Source organism: Hippoglossus stenolepis, chromosome 4, assembly GCF_022539355.2.
Source record: "Hippoglossus stenolepis isolate QCI-W04-F060 chromosome 4, HSTE1.2, whole genome shotgun sequence".
In the NCBI taxonomy this organism is placed as follows: Eukaryota; Metazoa; Chordata; class Actinopteri; order Pleuronectiformes; family Pleuronectidae; genus Hippoglossus; species Hippoglossus stenolepis.
Window position 1 is genome coordinate 3,141,901 of NC_061486.1, and position 17,426 is coordinate 3,159,326.

The 17,426-nt window shown below is 44.5% G+C and overlaps 1 protein-coding gene across 2 annotated transcripts in view; it reads right to left on the reverse strand.

Annotated features, from left to right (window-relative positions):
• The window catches only part of caln1 (calneuron 1), a 54,457-nt gene that overhangs the window by 28,295 nt on the left and 8,736 nt on the right, over nucleotides 1-17,426 (reverse strand). For both annotated transcript variants that reach the window (XM_035153435.2, XM_035153434.2), the window contains exons 2-3: nucleotides 14,853-14,974; nucleotides 5,190-5,333 (exon numbers count right to left, since the gene is read on the reverse strand). In XM_035153435.2, coding sequence (XP_035009326.1) covers nucleotides 5,190-5,333; nucleotides 14,853-14,967 — 259 coding nt within the window. In that variant the 5' untranslated portion in view covers nucleotides 14,968-14,974. The remainder of the gene's footprint in view (nucleotides 1-5,189; nucleotides 5,334-14,852; nucleotides 14,975-17,426) is intronic.

Sequence of the window (17,426 nt, forward strand, 5' to 3'; positions counted from 1 at the left end):
CACGAAGCACGAGAGGAGCCGAGCTCAGTCACACGCTCGAGGATTCACGTCCACGTGTGGAACAATATTCACCATCAACTCTGCAGATTCACATTTTCACTCCTGAGAGTCGAGTTTCACGTCTTTGTTCCTTTGTTTCCATTTGACATTGTAAGATTTCCGTTTGACACACGTCCTGACGTCATCGCCTACGTGGGCTGCATCTACCGACGTGACACTGATTGGTGCGAAGAATAAAAGTCGTGTTTCTGTTTGAACGGAGAAAATGAACGAACCGCTTCACCTCGTTAATTTCGTTTCCACTGTGATATCATTATGGTTCTAAAACCATTAAAATTAACGTCCTCATCATTAAAACATTATATCGTTGGAGGTGACGACCGCAGGCAATCGTTCTTCCTCCTCTTTTTCTTCTTCTGTGGTTTGATTTCAACTCAACTTCCTGCAATTGCTAGTACAGACCCAGACCACATGTCCAGACCCAGACCACATGTCCAGACCACATGTCCAGACCCAGACCACATGTCCAGACCCAGACCCCCTCTTTTCAGACTAAATTTAGGTCTGTCAGTCCGGACTGTGGCTGCAGTCGCTGTAATATGAAGCTATTGTAAAGAAGAAAGTGTGATTTCTTATCTTCTTCTTAGATAACGCCTGTTTACAATGTCCAAGTCTCTTTGTGTTTGACAATAACAGCATTTCTCAGAGTGAACTGACTTGAGGTTCCGAAACTCAATGTTAAGACGAGCTAAACTTCAAGATACAGCAGAATTTAAAGCTGTGATGAATAAAAGCTAAAGCAAGAGGAAGTTAACGCAGGATTCTTTGCTGTTTTTCAACATTCCTCCCGTTCGTCACGTTCCTTTTGTAAACGCGTTTATATTTTCTCTTTCCTGTGTCTGCGGACGAGGACGGGACCTTGTCAGAGGAAAGTTAGCGATGCAGGACGACTGCACCTACAGTCCTCTCAGCAGGAAGCTGGCTGTGTCCCGTCTGATGCCCACTGACTGCTCTCTGTGTTCAGCGCTGGGCAAACGAAGCAGTGTTACGATCCAGGGAACGAGAGATGACAGCAGGGAGAACGTTGGACTGGGTGAACTGGTGCAAGGGTAAGGAAGGATATAGAGTTTGTGCCTATGTGTTGTATTTCCACTGAAACTAATGAGTGGATGTCATATGAAAGACCTTTTAGGGCCCATTTACTGTGTTAGACCTGGTTCTAGCTTCAGGTTTAATCCATCAACGTCCTTCCATCATCTACTCCCTGTATCCTTTGAGGGAAGCAGGGATTTAGATTAATCTGACTCCAATCTGCATGTCTTTGAAGCCGTGAGAAGAAGCTGGAGTATCTGGAGAAAAAACCCACACAGACACGGGGAATAACATGAAAGCCGCGAACCTTCTTGCTGTGAAGCGACATCACTAACCGCTGCACCACCGTGACACAGTGGCTGAATGGAACCGGACCAGAGGACGAAGACTGAACATCTGTCTTAGGAGAGTTTGTCGTGACCAAACCAGAACTTCAGGAGGTGGAAAGGCTGATTTTGTGACCAGATGCATTATGGGATGATGGACCTGATAATGGAAAAGCCCTTCAGAGCTGCGTGTGATAACGTATCAGCGTCTTCTCGCCTGTGTCATTTATTTATTGTAACTTTATTATTATGAAAAATGTGTGATCATCATTAACCCTCAGCCAGTCGAACATTTTAAAGTCACAACGAAATAAAAATATGACTCGTCTTGATTCATAATTCTCCTGATGACATCATATTAATCCTCTTTCACTCGGTGAACAACAGGCTGGCAGTGAGCGCAGCCTCCTGGCAGCTCCAGTGGAAATAAGAGAGTAAAGAAGATAAACGCAGGACTCAATGATTCAAATACAAGTCCGTGGGATTCCTCCTACACTGTACATCCTGCTTTAGGTCACATGAAGAGGTGGTAGTTTGGATCTATATGTTTATATGTCAGAATCGTACCTTTTAACAGGCGACATTAACACTGACATAAGGACAATTAAAAAGATATCTACATATTTTCAATTTCCACCACAAACTTTCATTCATTCATGTTATTCATGACATTATGGGCTGTTAACACGTCCTGTTAGATATCTGGTTATTCACCGAGCCGCGTGTGAAACCGTCGTCTCACGTGCGTGCGTGTCGTCATGGTGATGAAGAGCCAAGCGAGGCAGACGAGGGGGGCGTCAGCAGAGGAATGAGAATAGACTGTAGGGTGATTGCGTTGTGAGCAGCTGTGAGGATCAGATCCATCGATCCCGAGCTCCACCTGATCTGCAGAAGATACCGACGAGTTATCTGCTCGGCTCGTCTCAGCCGTCAGATCCCGGTCAGATTGTTATTGAGCTCCGCTCGCCCTCGGTGGAGAAGTGTGAGAGTCCTGCAGCCACTTTGTTGTTTCACTATCGATCCCACTCGCTCCACTTTCTCCTGTGGCGTCAATGACCTTGAAGCCGTGTCTCTCTTGAAATGAAAGTTTAGATCTGCGTTCAGCAAACATTTACTTTTCGTTCCCTCCCGTCTTTACTCTGACTCGGTCGCCTTCAACTGGAGGAAGCACGAGTTCCCGTCTCGCTTCAATAATTTATTGTCGTGTTTCCAGCGGATTCTTTGTTGTGACACAACACGGGAAGAGAGCGGATGAAAGCAGGGAGCTCGGACTGTGACGGACTCAGACTCAGACTGTGTGGATATCGTTGAGATGCCACAAAAATATTATTTGTTAGGGAGGCAACAGGTTCTGTAGATGGAATTTATACATAGTTGGAAATTGCATTTTGGAGAATGAATGATGAAGTAAGTGTAAAAAAAAAAAAAGACTGAGCAGCTGAGGATTTAAATCATCTTCAGTTTAACATGTTATCAAACTAATCAGTCGTGTTACAGAAACTGCTTCAACCTTTTTTTCCTCTAAACAAAACCATCAACTGCTGCAACAAAGACTGAAAATAAAGATGGACGACACAGCTCCACTTTCTACTGTTCTACAAAATGCCACCATCTTCAGAGTCTGCGCAGTGGTTATCACTGTGTGGGGCTACAGACTACAACTAAATAACTAAAGCTAATTAACTACTTAAAATGACAGAAACCATCTTTGGGGGAAAATTCTGTCCCTAAGAATCAGTTTGCTTTTTCCACAAGCTAGAGCTGCCATAGAGCCACATCATGATGTCACTCTATACGTCTCTGATTTCCCAGCAGCCCTCGGGCCGCCTTGTTGCAGCAACATCAACAATGGCGGACTGCAGCGTCCCTTCCACAGTCAGTCTCCTCCGCTGACCAATGTTAGAAATATTCACTGTCAGATTTAATGTGATTTCTGCCATATACATGACAGAGAAGCGAATGTGTCTGTGTAAACCTGTCGGATCGTCTGAGTGAGACGTCGTCAGTAAATTAACAAACACAAGAAACGACTTGAGCGACCGGTCGGTCCTCAGATTCAACGAGGATTAAATAAACAACGCTAATGATCAGTCGATTCAAACGAGTTCTGGTGCTTTTAATGGGAAACAGGTTTTCCTCACAGAGACACTCAGAGGAACCCGGTTAATAAATAAACATCTCTTCACTTCTCCGACTTCTCTGAGACAGAAAGCGGCTGTGACCTTCATCAGAAAGTCTCCGGAAGCTGCTTCGCCTGCGACTCGACGAGGCGACACCACCGAGGCCCGGAGGCGCCGACGCAGCGACGCTCTCCTGAGAGTCTGAAGCTCGTGAGTCAGAAGAGGAATAAAGACACTAACTCCTGAAACTTTAATATCCAGCCTTGAATTTACTGTATTTCTCCCTCCACACTGAGATGGAAAAGCAATTATCAGAGGCTGAGGTAGCGGCAAGATGAACATGAATATTTTCCCAGTGATCAGACATTTGCATATTGCTATTTCTTAATCCCTGCCTTACAAAAATAGTAAGCGACTTCCCTTTTTAAAATGTCGATCACATTTAATACAGACGGCGTCGCTGTGTGACGGACGTGTTTGTGTTGTGATGAGAGAGAAATATTATATATGAGGGGACTGTGACCTTTGACCCCTGAAATCAAATCAGTTCATTCGTGAGTCATAGTCACAACTGGTCAGAATTTGAAGGAATTCCCTGGAAGGCAGAACTTTAGATTTCATGTTGAAATGTCAGAGTCCAACTGAACATTTGGGTCAAATTTGAAAGGATTCTCTCGAGGCGTTCTCGAGATTTCACGCTGACAAGACACAGCAACGTTTTCCTTTGACCACTGAATTCTAATCAGTTCATCTTTGAGTCCAAGTGACAAATTTAAAAAGAATCCCTCAAGGTGTTTTTAAGATGAGAATGGTGCAGACCGATGGAAAACTCAAAAACAAAATGCCTCTGGTCGCTGTGGTCGGTGAAGAGTCAGAATTATGTGACAGGAGCCATGAATCCTGCTTCAGGTCCTGTCTATAGTCCAATAAGATGCAGAAATACCAGACTATGCATGACGTCACTTATCATGACAAACTTAGATTTTCTCTCTATCATCTTCAGAAATGTGTCTTTAACATCATATTTCTGTCGACCTTGACTTTGACCTTTGGCCAATCAGCTCTAAAAGTTAATTAAACAATATTCTGCTTCCAGCTTTGTAAAAATACACGTTTTTTAAACTCAGCTGATGCATATCTCACTCTCACACACAGAAAACACAAGTACTTTATGTATGAAAGCAGTTTTCAGATTCACCTGCTGCTGTGAATACTTCGTACCGTCTGATTTTCGTTTTCACCAAACAACCGATATCAAAACCTTCTGCGATCGACAACGACCACAACACGTCACGCGTCTGTATGTTTTATAAATATCACGTACGTCATATGTGTCGCTCTCTCTCTCTCCCGGGACGAGTTTCACTTCCACGTGTGAAGTGGAAGTGACGAGTGGTTGAGATTGAAATCAGTGCACGGAGCATGAATGCATGAATAACTGTCACAGGGGAAACGTGCACACTGACGTTTACTGTAACTGTCGGTAAAAGTTTCCTGTTGATGAAACCGTGTCTGTGGCTGAGGGTGTATTTATATACGTGTACACATGAGGGGAGGAATCCAATCTGCGTCACTCGGTACATCTTTACACCTGTGTGTGTGTGTGTGTGTGTGTGTGTGTGTGTGTGTGTGTGTGTGTCGCGTGACTCACCATCCATGTCTAGTCTCTGCATGATGATGGCCAGCTCCACCTCGCTGGGCATGTAACCCAGCGAGCGCATGGCCATGCCCAGCTCCTGTTTGGAGATGAACCCGTTCCCGTCGCGGTCCAGCACCTTAAACGCCTCCCGGATCTCTGCCAAGACAAAAACCAGGAAATCCTCTGAGCGTCTGTAAACCACCGGCCTCCTGCCGCCGAGACGCTCGGACATAAACACCGACGCCCGCTCGTTTACGGCGGCGTTTGCATGACGCTGCCAAACAACCTCGTTATTATTATTATTTCTCCAATCTGCCCTGTGAAGGTTTCTTCTCTTTGGCAGTGATTCATTTCTCGCAGCTTTGAATTCATTTGTGATTTTTTTAATGAAGTTAGTTGGCGTTTCTTCCTCCTCCCTCGTTCATCATGGTTCACACACCTCTCTCTCCACCTCCCTCCCTCTCCACCTCCCTCCCTCCACCTCCCTCCTCCCTCCCTCTCGGTCTGACCCAGCTTTGGGCTGCACGTTATGCAATTGGCCTCGCACCACTGACTCGAGTTAACAAGATCAATTCCACCCATCGATTCATTTTCTCCACCTGCTGTCACAGCCGCTGTCACCTCCACCCGTTTCAATGCTCTTACACTCGCCAGCCAAACCCGTTCTCTGTGCTTCTTTGTTTCCTCCTTTCATATGTGACACCTCAATCTTTTTAGTTTGATCACAAACCCCCAAAAGCTGCATTTACACCAGGAGCTGGGTTGTGGTTTGCTCAAGGGCATCTCGTCTGTGACCTTCAGGATGTAGAATATCACTGCTCGGTTCTCGGATATAGAGAAATCGCATTATGTCTGACAAACCAACAAACGGGGGGGGGGGAGACATAACCTCCTTGATGGAGGTAAGAATCAGACACACCATTTTAAAATCTGTTCTGGTTCAACATCTTGTGTAGATTTATGCTGGGATTCCTCAGGGTCTAATATTCTCTGCAGTTCTGCCTTTAACTGATGAAATTACTTTTGTCGTTGGCAGCAGTGGGGAAAAAAAGAGATGTACGGTCCCAAGTGAAGAGGAAACCTCTGTGGTGGTTTTTCATATTTTCACTTTATAGTGACCAGAGCTCGTGACAGATAAACTACAGGAAAATAATAAAACATCCTAGAGAGCCACTAAAAAACTGCAATTTCTTGTTGAGACTCGGCAGCAAAGTTAAATCAATTCAGTGGCTGTTTTTGTGTGTTGTGCTTTTAATAAACAAGTCTGGAAAAGCAAAAGTGCAGAAAGTTGACTTTTCATCATCACTGCTCCTCTTTCCAGAATCGGATTCATCAGAATTAAAGATGAACGAGTCTGAAATTCAAGAACAAAAAAATGTATAAATCAGATTTATTAAAGGCAGAAGGCCACCGAGACCTTTGACCTTTCAAATCGAATCAGTGGATCTGAAAGTCGGTGTCAACATTTGAGCCAAATTTGAAAGAATTCCCTCGATGAGTTCTCAAGAAAACGTGTTTGTGCGATCACAGTGACCTTGAGCTTCACACCTGAGAAGGTCGTTGAGATATCACCAGAAAGGGACGAACAGACGAGGTGAAGCCTTAACGCCTCTGATCTCAGGCTGTCACCACTGTGGAGACATAAAAAGTCAAATCAGGTGATTCTGATCCTCCCATTTTCAATGAGTCCTTGACTATTAGCAGTGATCCACGTCAACGTCTTGGGTTTTTATGTTTTAATTGAGGCGTCGACACGTTGAGCTGCTGAAACCACGTTTTCTCGACTCAGTCGGAGACTCGCGCAGCGTCGAGTCAGCAGCTGCTTCCCTCACGTCGGCACAGGGACGAGTCAGCAGCCTTATTAAATGCATATTTCATAACTGCGGCTGCGGACAGGAGAGGCTGTGCGGCCGCAGGACGGAGAGACTGACAGGCATCTGGTGTTATTAAATAGAGGTGGAATGTCACTTCTCTCAAGAACACAGTGATTGCACTACTGACATGCATGAGCACACCGACGGGCACCGAATAATCCGAGGGGCCGGGAAGTGGAATAGATGGTTTAACTCCGTCCTGCCCGGGAAGCACAGAGGCAGCGCGTCTGACCCAGCAGCTACACAACAGAGAACATCTGTGCAACACAATGAATCCATTCACTACACATATTCTCACACTGCACATGTTGTTACACTTATATATTAGTTTTTATTTTATACATATGTTTCTATATTTCCTTACACCCCACTGTGGGACTGATAGAGGATTATCTTATCTTCTCTTATCTTATCTTAAAGAGTATATTAAAATGATGCAGCGGGACGACACTGCAGAATTAAGTCAAGGCAGCAAAGTTGTATTTATAAAGCACATTTCACGATTTCACGATTCAAGTTGCTTTACAGGGACTTTAAAAACAACACAGATACTAAATGTTAACAAAAGTTTAAAACCATTTTAGAGCTAAACGAGCTGCGACAGCATCTTCTGACCTGAAACAACCAAATTCCCCAAACTGAACCAAAAAAACCAGTCATTAGGAAACGAGCCCATCAATCAGCGAGTTACCTGTGACGCTGCTGCGACTCGGAGCCGCTCAGGTGGAAAATGATTTGGAACCAGGAAGCGTAAACGAAGCGTAAAAAAAAAAATCAGGAATCGTCTCCTAAAAAGTGAGAACGGTGTTGTGACGGTGTTAAGTAGCTGCAGCAGCCGATAAGAGGTCGCAGTCTCTGACCTGCATCACAACAGCATGTTACTGTTTCCTCAAACAGCTGCTCCACGGCAAATAAACGCTCCATCATCATTTGGGACAAAAGCTTGTTTTAGAGATAACGTTTTCCAGGATGTGCACAAAGAACTGCTGACAAACACGCATCAGAGCCGTCCCCCTGCATCGAGTGGCCCATGAATAAATCCATCAGTGATTCAGGCCTTTATTGAAAATCTGTTTCCTGAGCATGTCGGAGCAGAACAACAACACAGACCAGCTTTATATATTCAAATGACTGCGTCCATTTCATGCACAGATGCTTCCGTCGAAGACTCGCGGGCACTTCAGGAGTTTTCAGCTTCTCTCCGACCCCAGAATCCGACATTTGTTGCAGGAATAGTTTCACCACAACGAGCAGAACTAACAAAACACAAACTCAGACTCCTGCAGAGTTTGTTCATGTTGTGTGGAAGCGATGTCGTGCGGTGTGGAAGTGTTAATGAGGGCGTGTGTGTGTGTCGAGTGTGTGAACGAGTGTGTGTTGGTTCACATGATGTCAGCTGCTCCACCTCTTACCTACATCTGTGTTGTTCGGCTTCACCAGAGACACAGCTGCTGCTCGTGTTGGTGTCGTCAGCTGAACTTTAACTTCATTAAAAAAGGGGCCTGAACTGAAACGTGACTCGTCAGGTAATTAAAAACTTTGCTGGAGCATCAACTGGTTTTATCGACATCACTTGTGTACTGGTTTTTGTCCCTTCTGTCCATCATCTGTTTATAAACTTTAGATGTAAGTTTGTCTTCTTTCAGGCACTCGAAGCAGAACCTGAATGTATAAAACATAACTTAGGATAACTTATATATCTGTAATCAAATATTTTGTAATATTCCCCTTCGAGAATTAATCTCACCGTGTCTCTGAAAAGTTCCTCTACAAAATTAAGGCTGCAAATCATTTTGTATCATCGTGAATCTGAACCTGTCAGTAAACGTTCAGTTCAGCAGCTTCCAGCTCCACACGCAGCCTCATCCTCTCCAGCACCAACGCTGCAGGAGGCCAAGTCTCTTTCTAAGTCTGGAGACGGAGCTTCGGAGACACAAACACTGCAGAGCTGGACCTGCTGTCGATCTGGGGTTGGACACAAGGTGCCTAAAGCCGGTGCCCGTCAGTCCTCCTGTCCCCCCCGACTCTCCATCAAAGACAGCTCGTCGCTGGTCAACAGTCACAACCCTCCCTGCCGGCCTCCTGCCGCCTGCTGGAGCTCAGCACGCTCAGTGGAGGAAGAGCCCGAGCGTGGATTAGAAAAGATTTCTCCCTCTGCCCTTTTCACTAAACCTTTAAATAAAGCAGCCTGCTTTTAGTCCCGGCTTCACAGCCTGTCTCCGGGAGTCGAGCTTCACCCTGGACTGCCACTGTGGATTCAGACTCAGCTCAGCAGGTGGTGGAGATGCTGCTCCGCTTCAAATATTACGGCTGCTGCAGTCGGCTGTTAGAGACGGACAGGAGCACCCCCACAACTCCACTATACCAGTCTACTATATATGAAGTCTGTACAGTGGGCGAAACTGTGGACGTAGAATATGTTAGAGCCATAAAAAACCCATAAAGATACGTCCATGTCCTGCTGCTCCTAATGTGGAAATAATTTAAATCCTGCTTAACGGGGTCACAGGAAAGTGTGGTTAACATTTGATTTGCATAAAACCGAGAGAAAACTCGTTTCCCTGAATGCACGGATGGAACCGAAGGTCACGACCTCGTGCAGCTCTTAAAATCTTCATCAGAGTTATTTATAGGCCGACGGTTTTTCAAACGCTTTCAACTCTGATCTCTACAAACAGATCAGCGCATGTGAATGTGAAGAAGCTGTGGACGAGAGATGAGATGTTAAAGTCCTCTGGTTTCTGTCTCTAGTTTGATCAGGTGTGAGCAGCGTTGGTCGGCTGCAGGTGAACAGTGGAGAGAACACGAGGAGGAACATACTGACACCATTCATATGAAGAAAGGTGTTTATAGAGTTTGGGCAAAATGTCGTCTGGACATCAAACTCCTACAACTGTCGGTGTTTTGTGTGGATAAACGTTTGACTCGTGCAATAAAAGAAACGTGTGTAAGGCGAACGGAAGACGCCTGACACAACCAAAGTTATTATTATTATAATAGTGACACACTACATTACATTACATATCATTTAGCTGATGCTTTTATGCAACGTTTGTCCTGTACATAGAAACTTAATGTTTTCTGAAACTTCATATTTGGGACACGGGAGGAACGAACGTGACTCGTTACTCTCAGACTCGTTACTCGCTTGTTGTGACGGCGTGAATAAGCGATTTTCCTGAAACGCTTTTGTCACAGCGACTCAATTCCGTTTTAATTTGCTACTGGATTAAAATGTTTTCATGGTTATTTTGCAAGATTTCATATTAATATTTTATGAGCATTTTTTCCCCGCAGCGTAACCATCTGGATTCTCTTCGTCCGTAAGTATTCGGGAATTTCCGTCTACTCCTTTGTTTTTAGAGGGGTCCTGAATACACTGGATATCTGCTCTGGTCCTAAATGATTGGCCGTTGCCCCCGGAGGCTAATTCATCGTCAGACGAGACTGATTCAGCTGCCGTCACTTTCTCCATCTGCAATGTGGCACAAACAGCTCAGTGTATTTTTGGGGGGTTCTGGATGTAATGGAGAGTTTTTTCCTGCACAGACAGAAGAACAGAGTATAACAGTGAATCTTTACACCTGTATCTGTCCTTGTATTGTGTCTGGAGCAGAGCTTCTCTCCTGTTCTCTCCTCTTTCCTCTTCCTGGTCCTGCAACGCTCTGTGACTCAATTTGCATAGACTCGTTAATGAATAAGACAAAAAAACCTGTTTGCTCGCACATTAATAATGAAGCTGCAGGAGAAGTACAAATTGCTTCCAGAGGGCAGAGAGGACAGAGGACGTGGATCTGTGTGCAGAGCGTGGCATTAAGCATGAAACACGTTTAGATGAACAAACGGCAGCGTGACGACAAAGACACGAGCAGCGGCCGGTCATTAGAAATGTGGTTCGTTGCTCAGAGCGACTGGAGTGTTAATGAAGACACACTAGATTAACTCCAATTTGCATTTGGGTGTAGAAGCTCAAAGGACGAGCTCCTGGTTCCGGCTTCCGACTGGACCCCGGATCAGAGACCGGGCTTTGAAAGCAGCAGCTCGGCAGGAGAAGAGTTCACACACACATCCCTGAGATCGATGGAACATCTTGTGGATTCTGTTTGAATTAGTTTCGTCCCAAACCGACATCATCCATGGGATATTTAAAGCTCCTGGATCGACACGTTTAACTTTCATCGCTGCCGAGGAGGAAAAACTAGTTTTTTTACTCATGCAAAGAATCTTCCTTGACTTTAACTTCACAAAAAGCAGAGGAGGGAAGTAGTAAAGTACAAATACTTAGTTACTGTCCTTAAGTGACACTCAAAGCGTTTTCCAGTACAATTTTACCATTTACCCATTGAACTGCCGACCCACTGGTTAGTGGACTACCCGCTCTACCTCCTGAGCCGCAGCCCATGTAACACAAATATCTGCACTTTCTAATCCTTACACGTTTTACGCATTTGAGGGGAATTATCCATTTTTCTTATCCGTCATTGAGCGCCGCCTTCGCCACCTCGAGACAGATTCCAATCTAAATGGACGATGACACAGAGAAGACGATTCCTTGTTGTGTATCTATCGGTGCAGATCACGCACAACGGACGTAACACAGCGTAAAAGACGGATCAAGACCAAACAGACAAGAGAGGGAGACTCAGCCGTGCAGAAGAGGAACGTGTCCGTGAGGAAGAGGAGCAACATCAACATCACTGATAACGCAGAAACGTTCCCAATCCCTGGAAACAACGACACAAACACAAACTGTCTGTTCTTCTCCTCGAGTAAAGGAGGTGTGGACTGTTTCCACCTCTGCAGAAGACGCACACAGATCATGGCTCCCGTCTTCAGATGGACACTCGCATCACAAAGTGGCTTTTCTCTGTGCGACGGCCGCAGGCGGGTAAATACAAGCTGCTTCCCTCAGAGTGACTGACTCACGCTGTCACATCCCAAAGCATTATCCATACACTAAGACACAGGTGAGAGCCAGACGTCATGAATCCCTGCAGACAACAGCAGCTTCTCCTCAGAGATAAAGACACAGAGAGAAAACAGCTGAGTGATGCCACACCGCCGACCATGTGACAGCTCGGCCCGCCGCGGCGAGCTTTTTAATGGCCCTGGACAAATACAGTGAATTGCCTGTTTGGATATCGTGAAGTGTTGAATGTGCAGAAACGTGCGGCGCTGCAGCGGCGAGGAGGCGGGAGGCGGGAGGCGCAGCTAATGATGACGGCAGAAAGGTAAACGCCGTCTCCCCGTGGCGTCTGATGAAAAACATACAGCTCCAGATTGACTGTTTCACATCTATTATTTCCTGCAGGAGAATCACAAATATATACAACATGTATCTAGGCTGCTTTTTAGTTCCTGTATTTATAGATGTATTCTTTACTTGTGCTGTAAGTAAACATATCATATGTTGTTATTGTCAGAATAAGAGTCATTTATGTACTAATCCGACTGGATGGACGAGGACATAAGAACCAGTGAAGTACGAGCACCAGTGCTGTCAAAGCTCCAATTTATTTTTTTGCTGATAAAAATTATGTTGGTATCTGTGAAAACTTGTATTTTACAGAATATTTCATGTTTATATTTTATGTCAAACTGTGTTTATTGTCTTATTTCAAGGTCTATGTATTTGTGTTTTCCTTTTTAATAGTTATTACCTTGTTTGTTAGTTATTCAGCAGGATTTCGCAAAACTACTCAACTGATTTCCATGAAACTCATTAAATTTGGGTTCAGATCTGGATCAGGGCCGGATCCAGGAAGTGTTTTTTCACTTAGCGAGATCGGGCGTTTGCTTTAGTGGACGTATGAACTCATCAGAACATCCTTCTACTTTATAATAAAGTTCATGGTTCATTTTAAATATCAAGCCTTAATGACATCTGAGCAATAACAGCCATCAGCTGATATATCGGTTTGATTTTTCTCCTCAGTATTTGGCTCTAAAAAAGGTATATTTAGGTATTTTGACACTTAAACAGAAGTGAATGGTTAAAATGGAGTTTCATTGTTTAGATTTGGGCCAATTTACAATACTGAGAGCAAACCTGCATCTATACTGAAATGATATAAAGACACGAGAACATGGATCTTATGGAAAAGGCTCCTGGAATAAACTAATAGACGAATAACTACAAGCTTTGTCACTGCAGATCATTTGACAGGCCAAATAATGAAATGGCTGAATTCCATTTAGCTGCTTCAGGTTCTCTCTTGGTGCCGTCTCCCTGTCTCCATGGTCGTGAATTGAACGAAGCCACAGTTGAGGTCATCACGAACCCCTGAGCTTTTCCTCCTATAGAAGAAACCTCTGCAGTTTGTTTCTCAGTGTTTACTTGACCTCACCCTCGAACCACCAAACTATTTCTTATTCGCCAAACAACAGGCTCTCGTGAAACAGGAATGAGAAAAGCACCCTCTGCTAATATCTCCATGCATATTAAAACTCCACCCCGACAGAGCACATGCAGCCATCACCGTGCAGCCAATTTCCCAGGCGGCAGCTTAATGTTCCATCAATGGATTCATATTTTTGGCGTTGATGCGTGCGGGAGGCTGGTTTGTTCGTGAGGCTGCTGACTGCTGCTGAGGGTTATTGATCAGGTTTGTGTTGCGCTGGCTCTGGTGATTACTCTCCGACAGACTCCAGAACAAAAGGGTTGATAACCGCAGCCGGGAGTCGGACAGAGGAGCCTGCAGAGCGACCCGGGCTCCAGGTGAGATCAGCTACGTAGAGAGTAATGCATCACCGCGGGTTTGCTGGCTCGGATCAGGAGGAGGCGGCTGGTGTCGTAGAATAGGGTCGTTTGTCTGACTGAGGCGATTTCAGCATCCGCCCTTCAAAGCAAAACCTGCTACAGGATATCAGACACATCACGTGAATATCAGACAAAGCAACACTGCGCAACCTTTTCTTTCATTTACAGCCTCATGTGTTTAACATGTCCAGCTTGGTCTGAGATTTCCCTCCTGTTCACTTCCAACCCGTGCGAGCGAGTGGGGGCGAATGAAACAGCTGCTTCCTGTGGCAGAGCAAATCTTAGCCTGGCGTCACGTGGGGGGGTCAGGGCCTTCGTGCTGTTAGATGTGATTGAAGTGGCTCCGAGTCCAGCTCTCAAATCAGGACTGACCGACGTTGAAGAGCCCGTTCAGCTCTTCACTGGTTTGTAATTATCAGCTGCAGCGAGTTGAAGAGTGAAGCTGAACTGTGGATCAGTTAAAAAGACTCGGAAGTTATTAAAAACCAGAGTTTATCGCCAATATTCAGCAGGAAACCTTTGAAATATGAATATGGATTATGGATTTGTTACAGCCGCAGCTCGTCTGGGTCAGGAAGCAGAGGATCATGGGTAATATCCAGTGTCCAGTATGAGTTGGACGACACAGAGCTCAACTGAATAAATCCCCCTGTGTGGCTGCAGAGGGCGCTGTTGCTCATTCAAAGCAACACCGTGCTGCTTTAATGTTTCCTCAAAGCAAAGCTCCATTTGGGTTCACAGCTCTGAAAACAAGCAGCCCAACGAAGTCGTTCTTCATGCAGCAGCTGCCACCGTCTGCAATGAGCTGAGAACCATTTGTATGCGGCTCCATATTCCAGGAGTAAGTATCCGAGTCTGTTTCCACTGTGGAGCGAACATTAACGTGAGCTGGAAACATAAATCACCTGAAAACGGATCAAAACAGATTAAAGGGGCTTCGGCTGTTGATCAGAACAAAGAGCACATGTTGGATATAAATAAATGATTCCCGACTACAGTGAAAACATAAAACAAAATATCACCTGCTCATCTTAGTCTTACCATCGAGCTCCTCCACGGAGATGCTGGCCATCACGTCGCTGTCGCTGTCCGACAGCGAGCGGCTCAGGTAGTTCCCCTTGTAGAGCAGGCCGGCCGTCACGTGGGGGAACGGCATCTTCTCCCTGAGACGCAACAGGAGGAGACATTTAGAGGTCGGACAGGGAGGGAGGTCTCACTCACCGGGGGTTTCGGTGCGATTAATTCTGGACACGAGGACGAACAAGGAGAATGTAAAAGATGGATTTCTGGATCCAACAGTTTATCTTTTCTGTTTCAAAAGTCATTGGTTTCTTCATTGGGTCACATCCCACTCTGACACAGACTTTAAAGCAAATTAGTTTGGTGGTTTTTGCATAATTCTGCCAACAAGCAATACACCATATACACACTAAATATCAGGTCCCTAAATATGTCTGATTTATTCATCAAAATCCATTAATTGTTCTCAAAAGATTCCTGGATCTGCACCGTAATGTTTCGGGTTCTGCGACCGACGCACATCTAATGATTTTGTGTAATCCTCCAAACTAACAGACAAACTGACAAACCCATTGTCATGTTAAAGAAAGTGAGAAGAAATCCACCTGTTTATGTGGAAATACTCCAAAATGTAAAGGTTTCTTCTTTGTGTTCACAAAATTCCATTAAATCAGCGCAGTAGATTTTAACAAACAAACGACAAGCCAATGAAAAGCTCCACAAACTATTCATGTGTCTAATTAATGTGATCAGACATTCAAACGAGCCACTAATCAAAAATTAAAAGTCATGAGAAACGACCTGTGAGGAGCACGAATCCTCCGAAGACAAATGAAAAGCAACATGAAGTGTAAAAACCATGATCGGCTGCACGGAGCTGGTTTCTCCATTTGTGATATTTGGTGGAGTGAAAACAAATCACAGACCGAGCGGCGTAAACGAGATCTATTAATGAAGCAGAACTCATTCTCTAAATGGGAAGTCACACAGTGAGGGAGACTCGTGTGAGTAGAAGTAAATGTAGGAAATGTGTGTGTGTGTGTGTTTGTGTGTGTGTGCGCGTGACTGTTTGTGCAAATGTGACGGCAGCAATCAATTATTCAATAAATCGAAGCCCGAGGGCGCAGGAGGGAAATAAGAGCACACGGAGGACTACTTCCTCCTCTCTAATTGGATTTCTTCTCGACGAGCACGTTGAGGAGACAGAATTCACAAACACAGAAGTTCTGTGAAGCAGCGGCCTGATCGGTGAGTTTGTGTCTTCATCGGCTGAACTTCACACGTTTCTGCAGAGTCAGAAGTTTAAAAAAGCTTTTCTATTAGGAGGCAACTCGTGAGATTGAACAGGCATTTAAACATAAAGACGTCTCTTTGGAAAGACGGACGAGGTTCAGTTCTTTGGGTTCTTGAGTCACATCTGCAGTTGTGTCCTCAGCTACTTTTCCACGAACATTAATACAAGTATTTTTAGACCACAACTAAACTGGTGCAGAGCCCGAGAAGTCGGTTCCCAGCTGAAGATAACACATAAGAAAGAGACATGTGAGAAATCGTCTTAAAGAAGTTTGCAGGTCCCTGATGAAACCACCTTTAAATTCACTACATCCAGCTTTTATTTGGATCTGCACCAAATACAACAGCCACCTAAATATAGATCCAGGGCATCAAATTAAATTCTAAATAAAATGAATTATGTTAGAGTAATTGATAAAAACATATCTCTGGAAGCTTGGAACCTGCGAGTCGTCTGCTGACTCACAAACTGAAAACCAGCTCCCTTGCATCTTTTCTTTCTTGTCAGTTTAATAATCTTTCACATCGAAATGTCCGAGCCTTTCGCCCGAAGCTTCAGGATTATTCACTTCCTGATTCATCAATTATTCAGTCATCTCTCTGCTGTCATTACGAATATTACAAACGTCCTTCCTGTCGGCTCTTCTCCCGTCATCGTCACGAGGACACGTTTGACGCAGGTGTCCTTATCATGCAGGGACAGAATCTACATACAAACGTTTGTGCTTTAAAATGGCCGAAGTCCGCTCCGTGTGTGTGTTTCACATTTTCTACGCGTGACGGATGAGTTACAGCTTCTGTCAGGAGTTTTATTACTTTTTTAGAAAACCCATTAATCTCTTTTAATCTCATGTTTGATTTGACTGATGTTTGCGTCTGGACTCAGAGGTGAGGAGTGATAAAGCATTTCCATAAAACACGTTGGGTAAGAGAGGGAAAAACAGCTGCTACAGTCGGAGCATTGATGAATACATTGATTGGTCGAGAGCAAATCAGTGTTTGAGTAGAAAGCTGCTCTGCTCTATTAGTGAATTAATATCAAAACCCAACAATTTAAAGTGTTCGATCTATTCTTCTATTAACTGAAGCCCGAGAGTCAAAGTTTATCTTTTGGACGAACTCTCAAAACAGGTTTTTCCAGAATGGTTTTCATTATATAATATACACTCGTTTTTATTCATTACTTTTATGTTTCCTTTGTCACCTTCTTGTTTTTCTTTAGTTCTACCAGCCTCCTCCTCCTCAAGAATCTTTACACCCATCGATTTAAGTAACTCTCATATATCTTTAAAGAGGAGATTA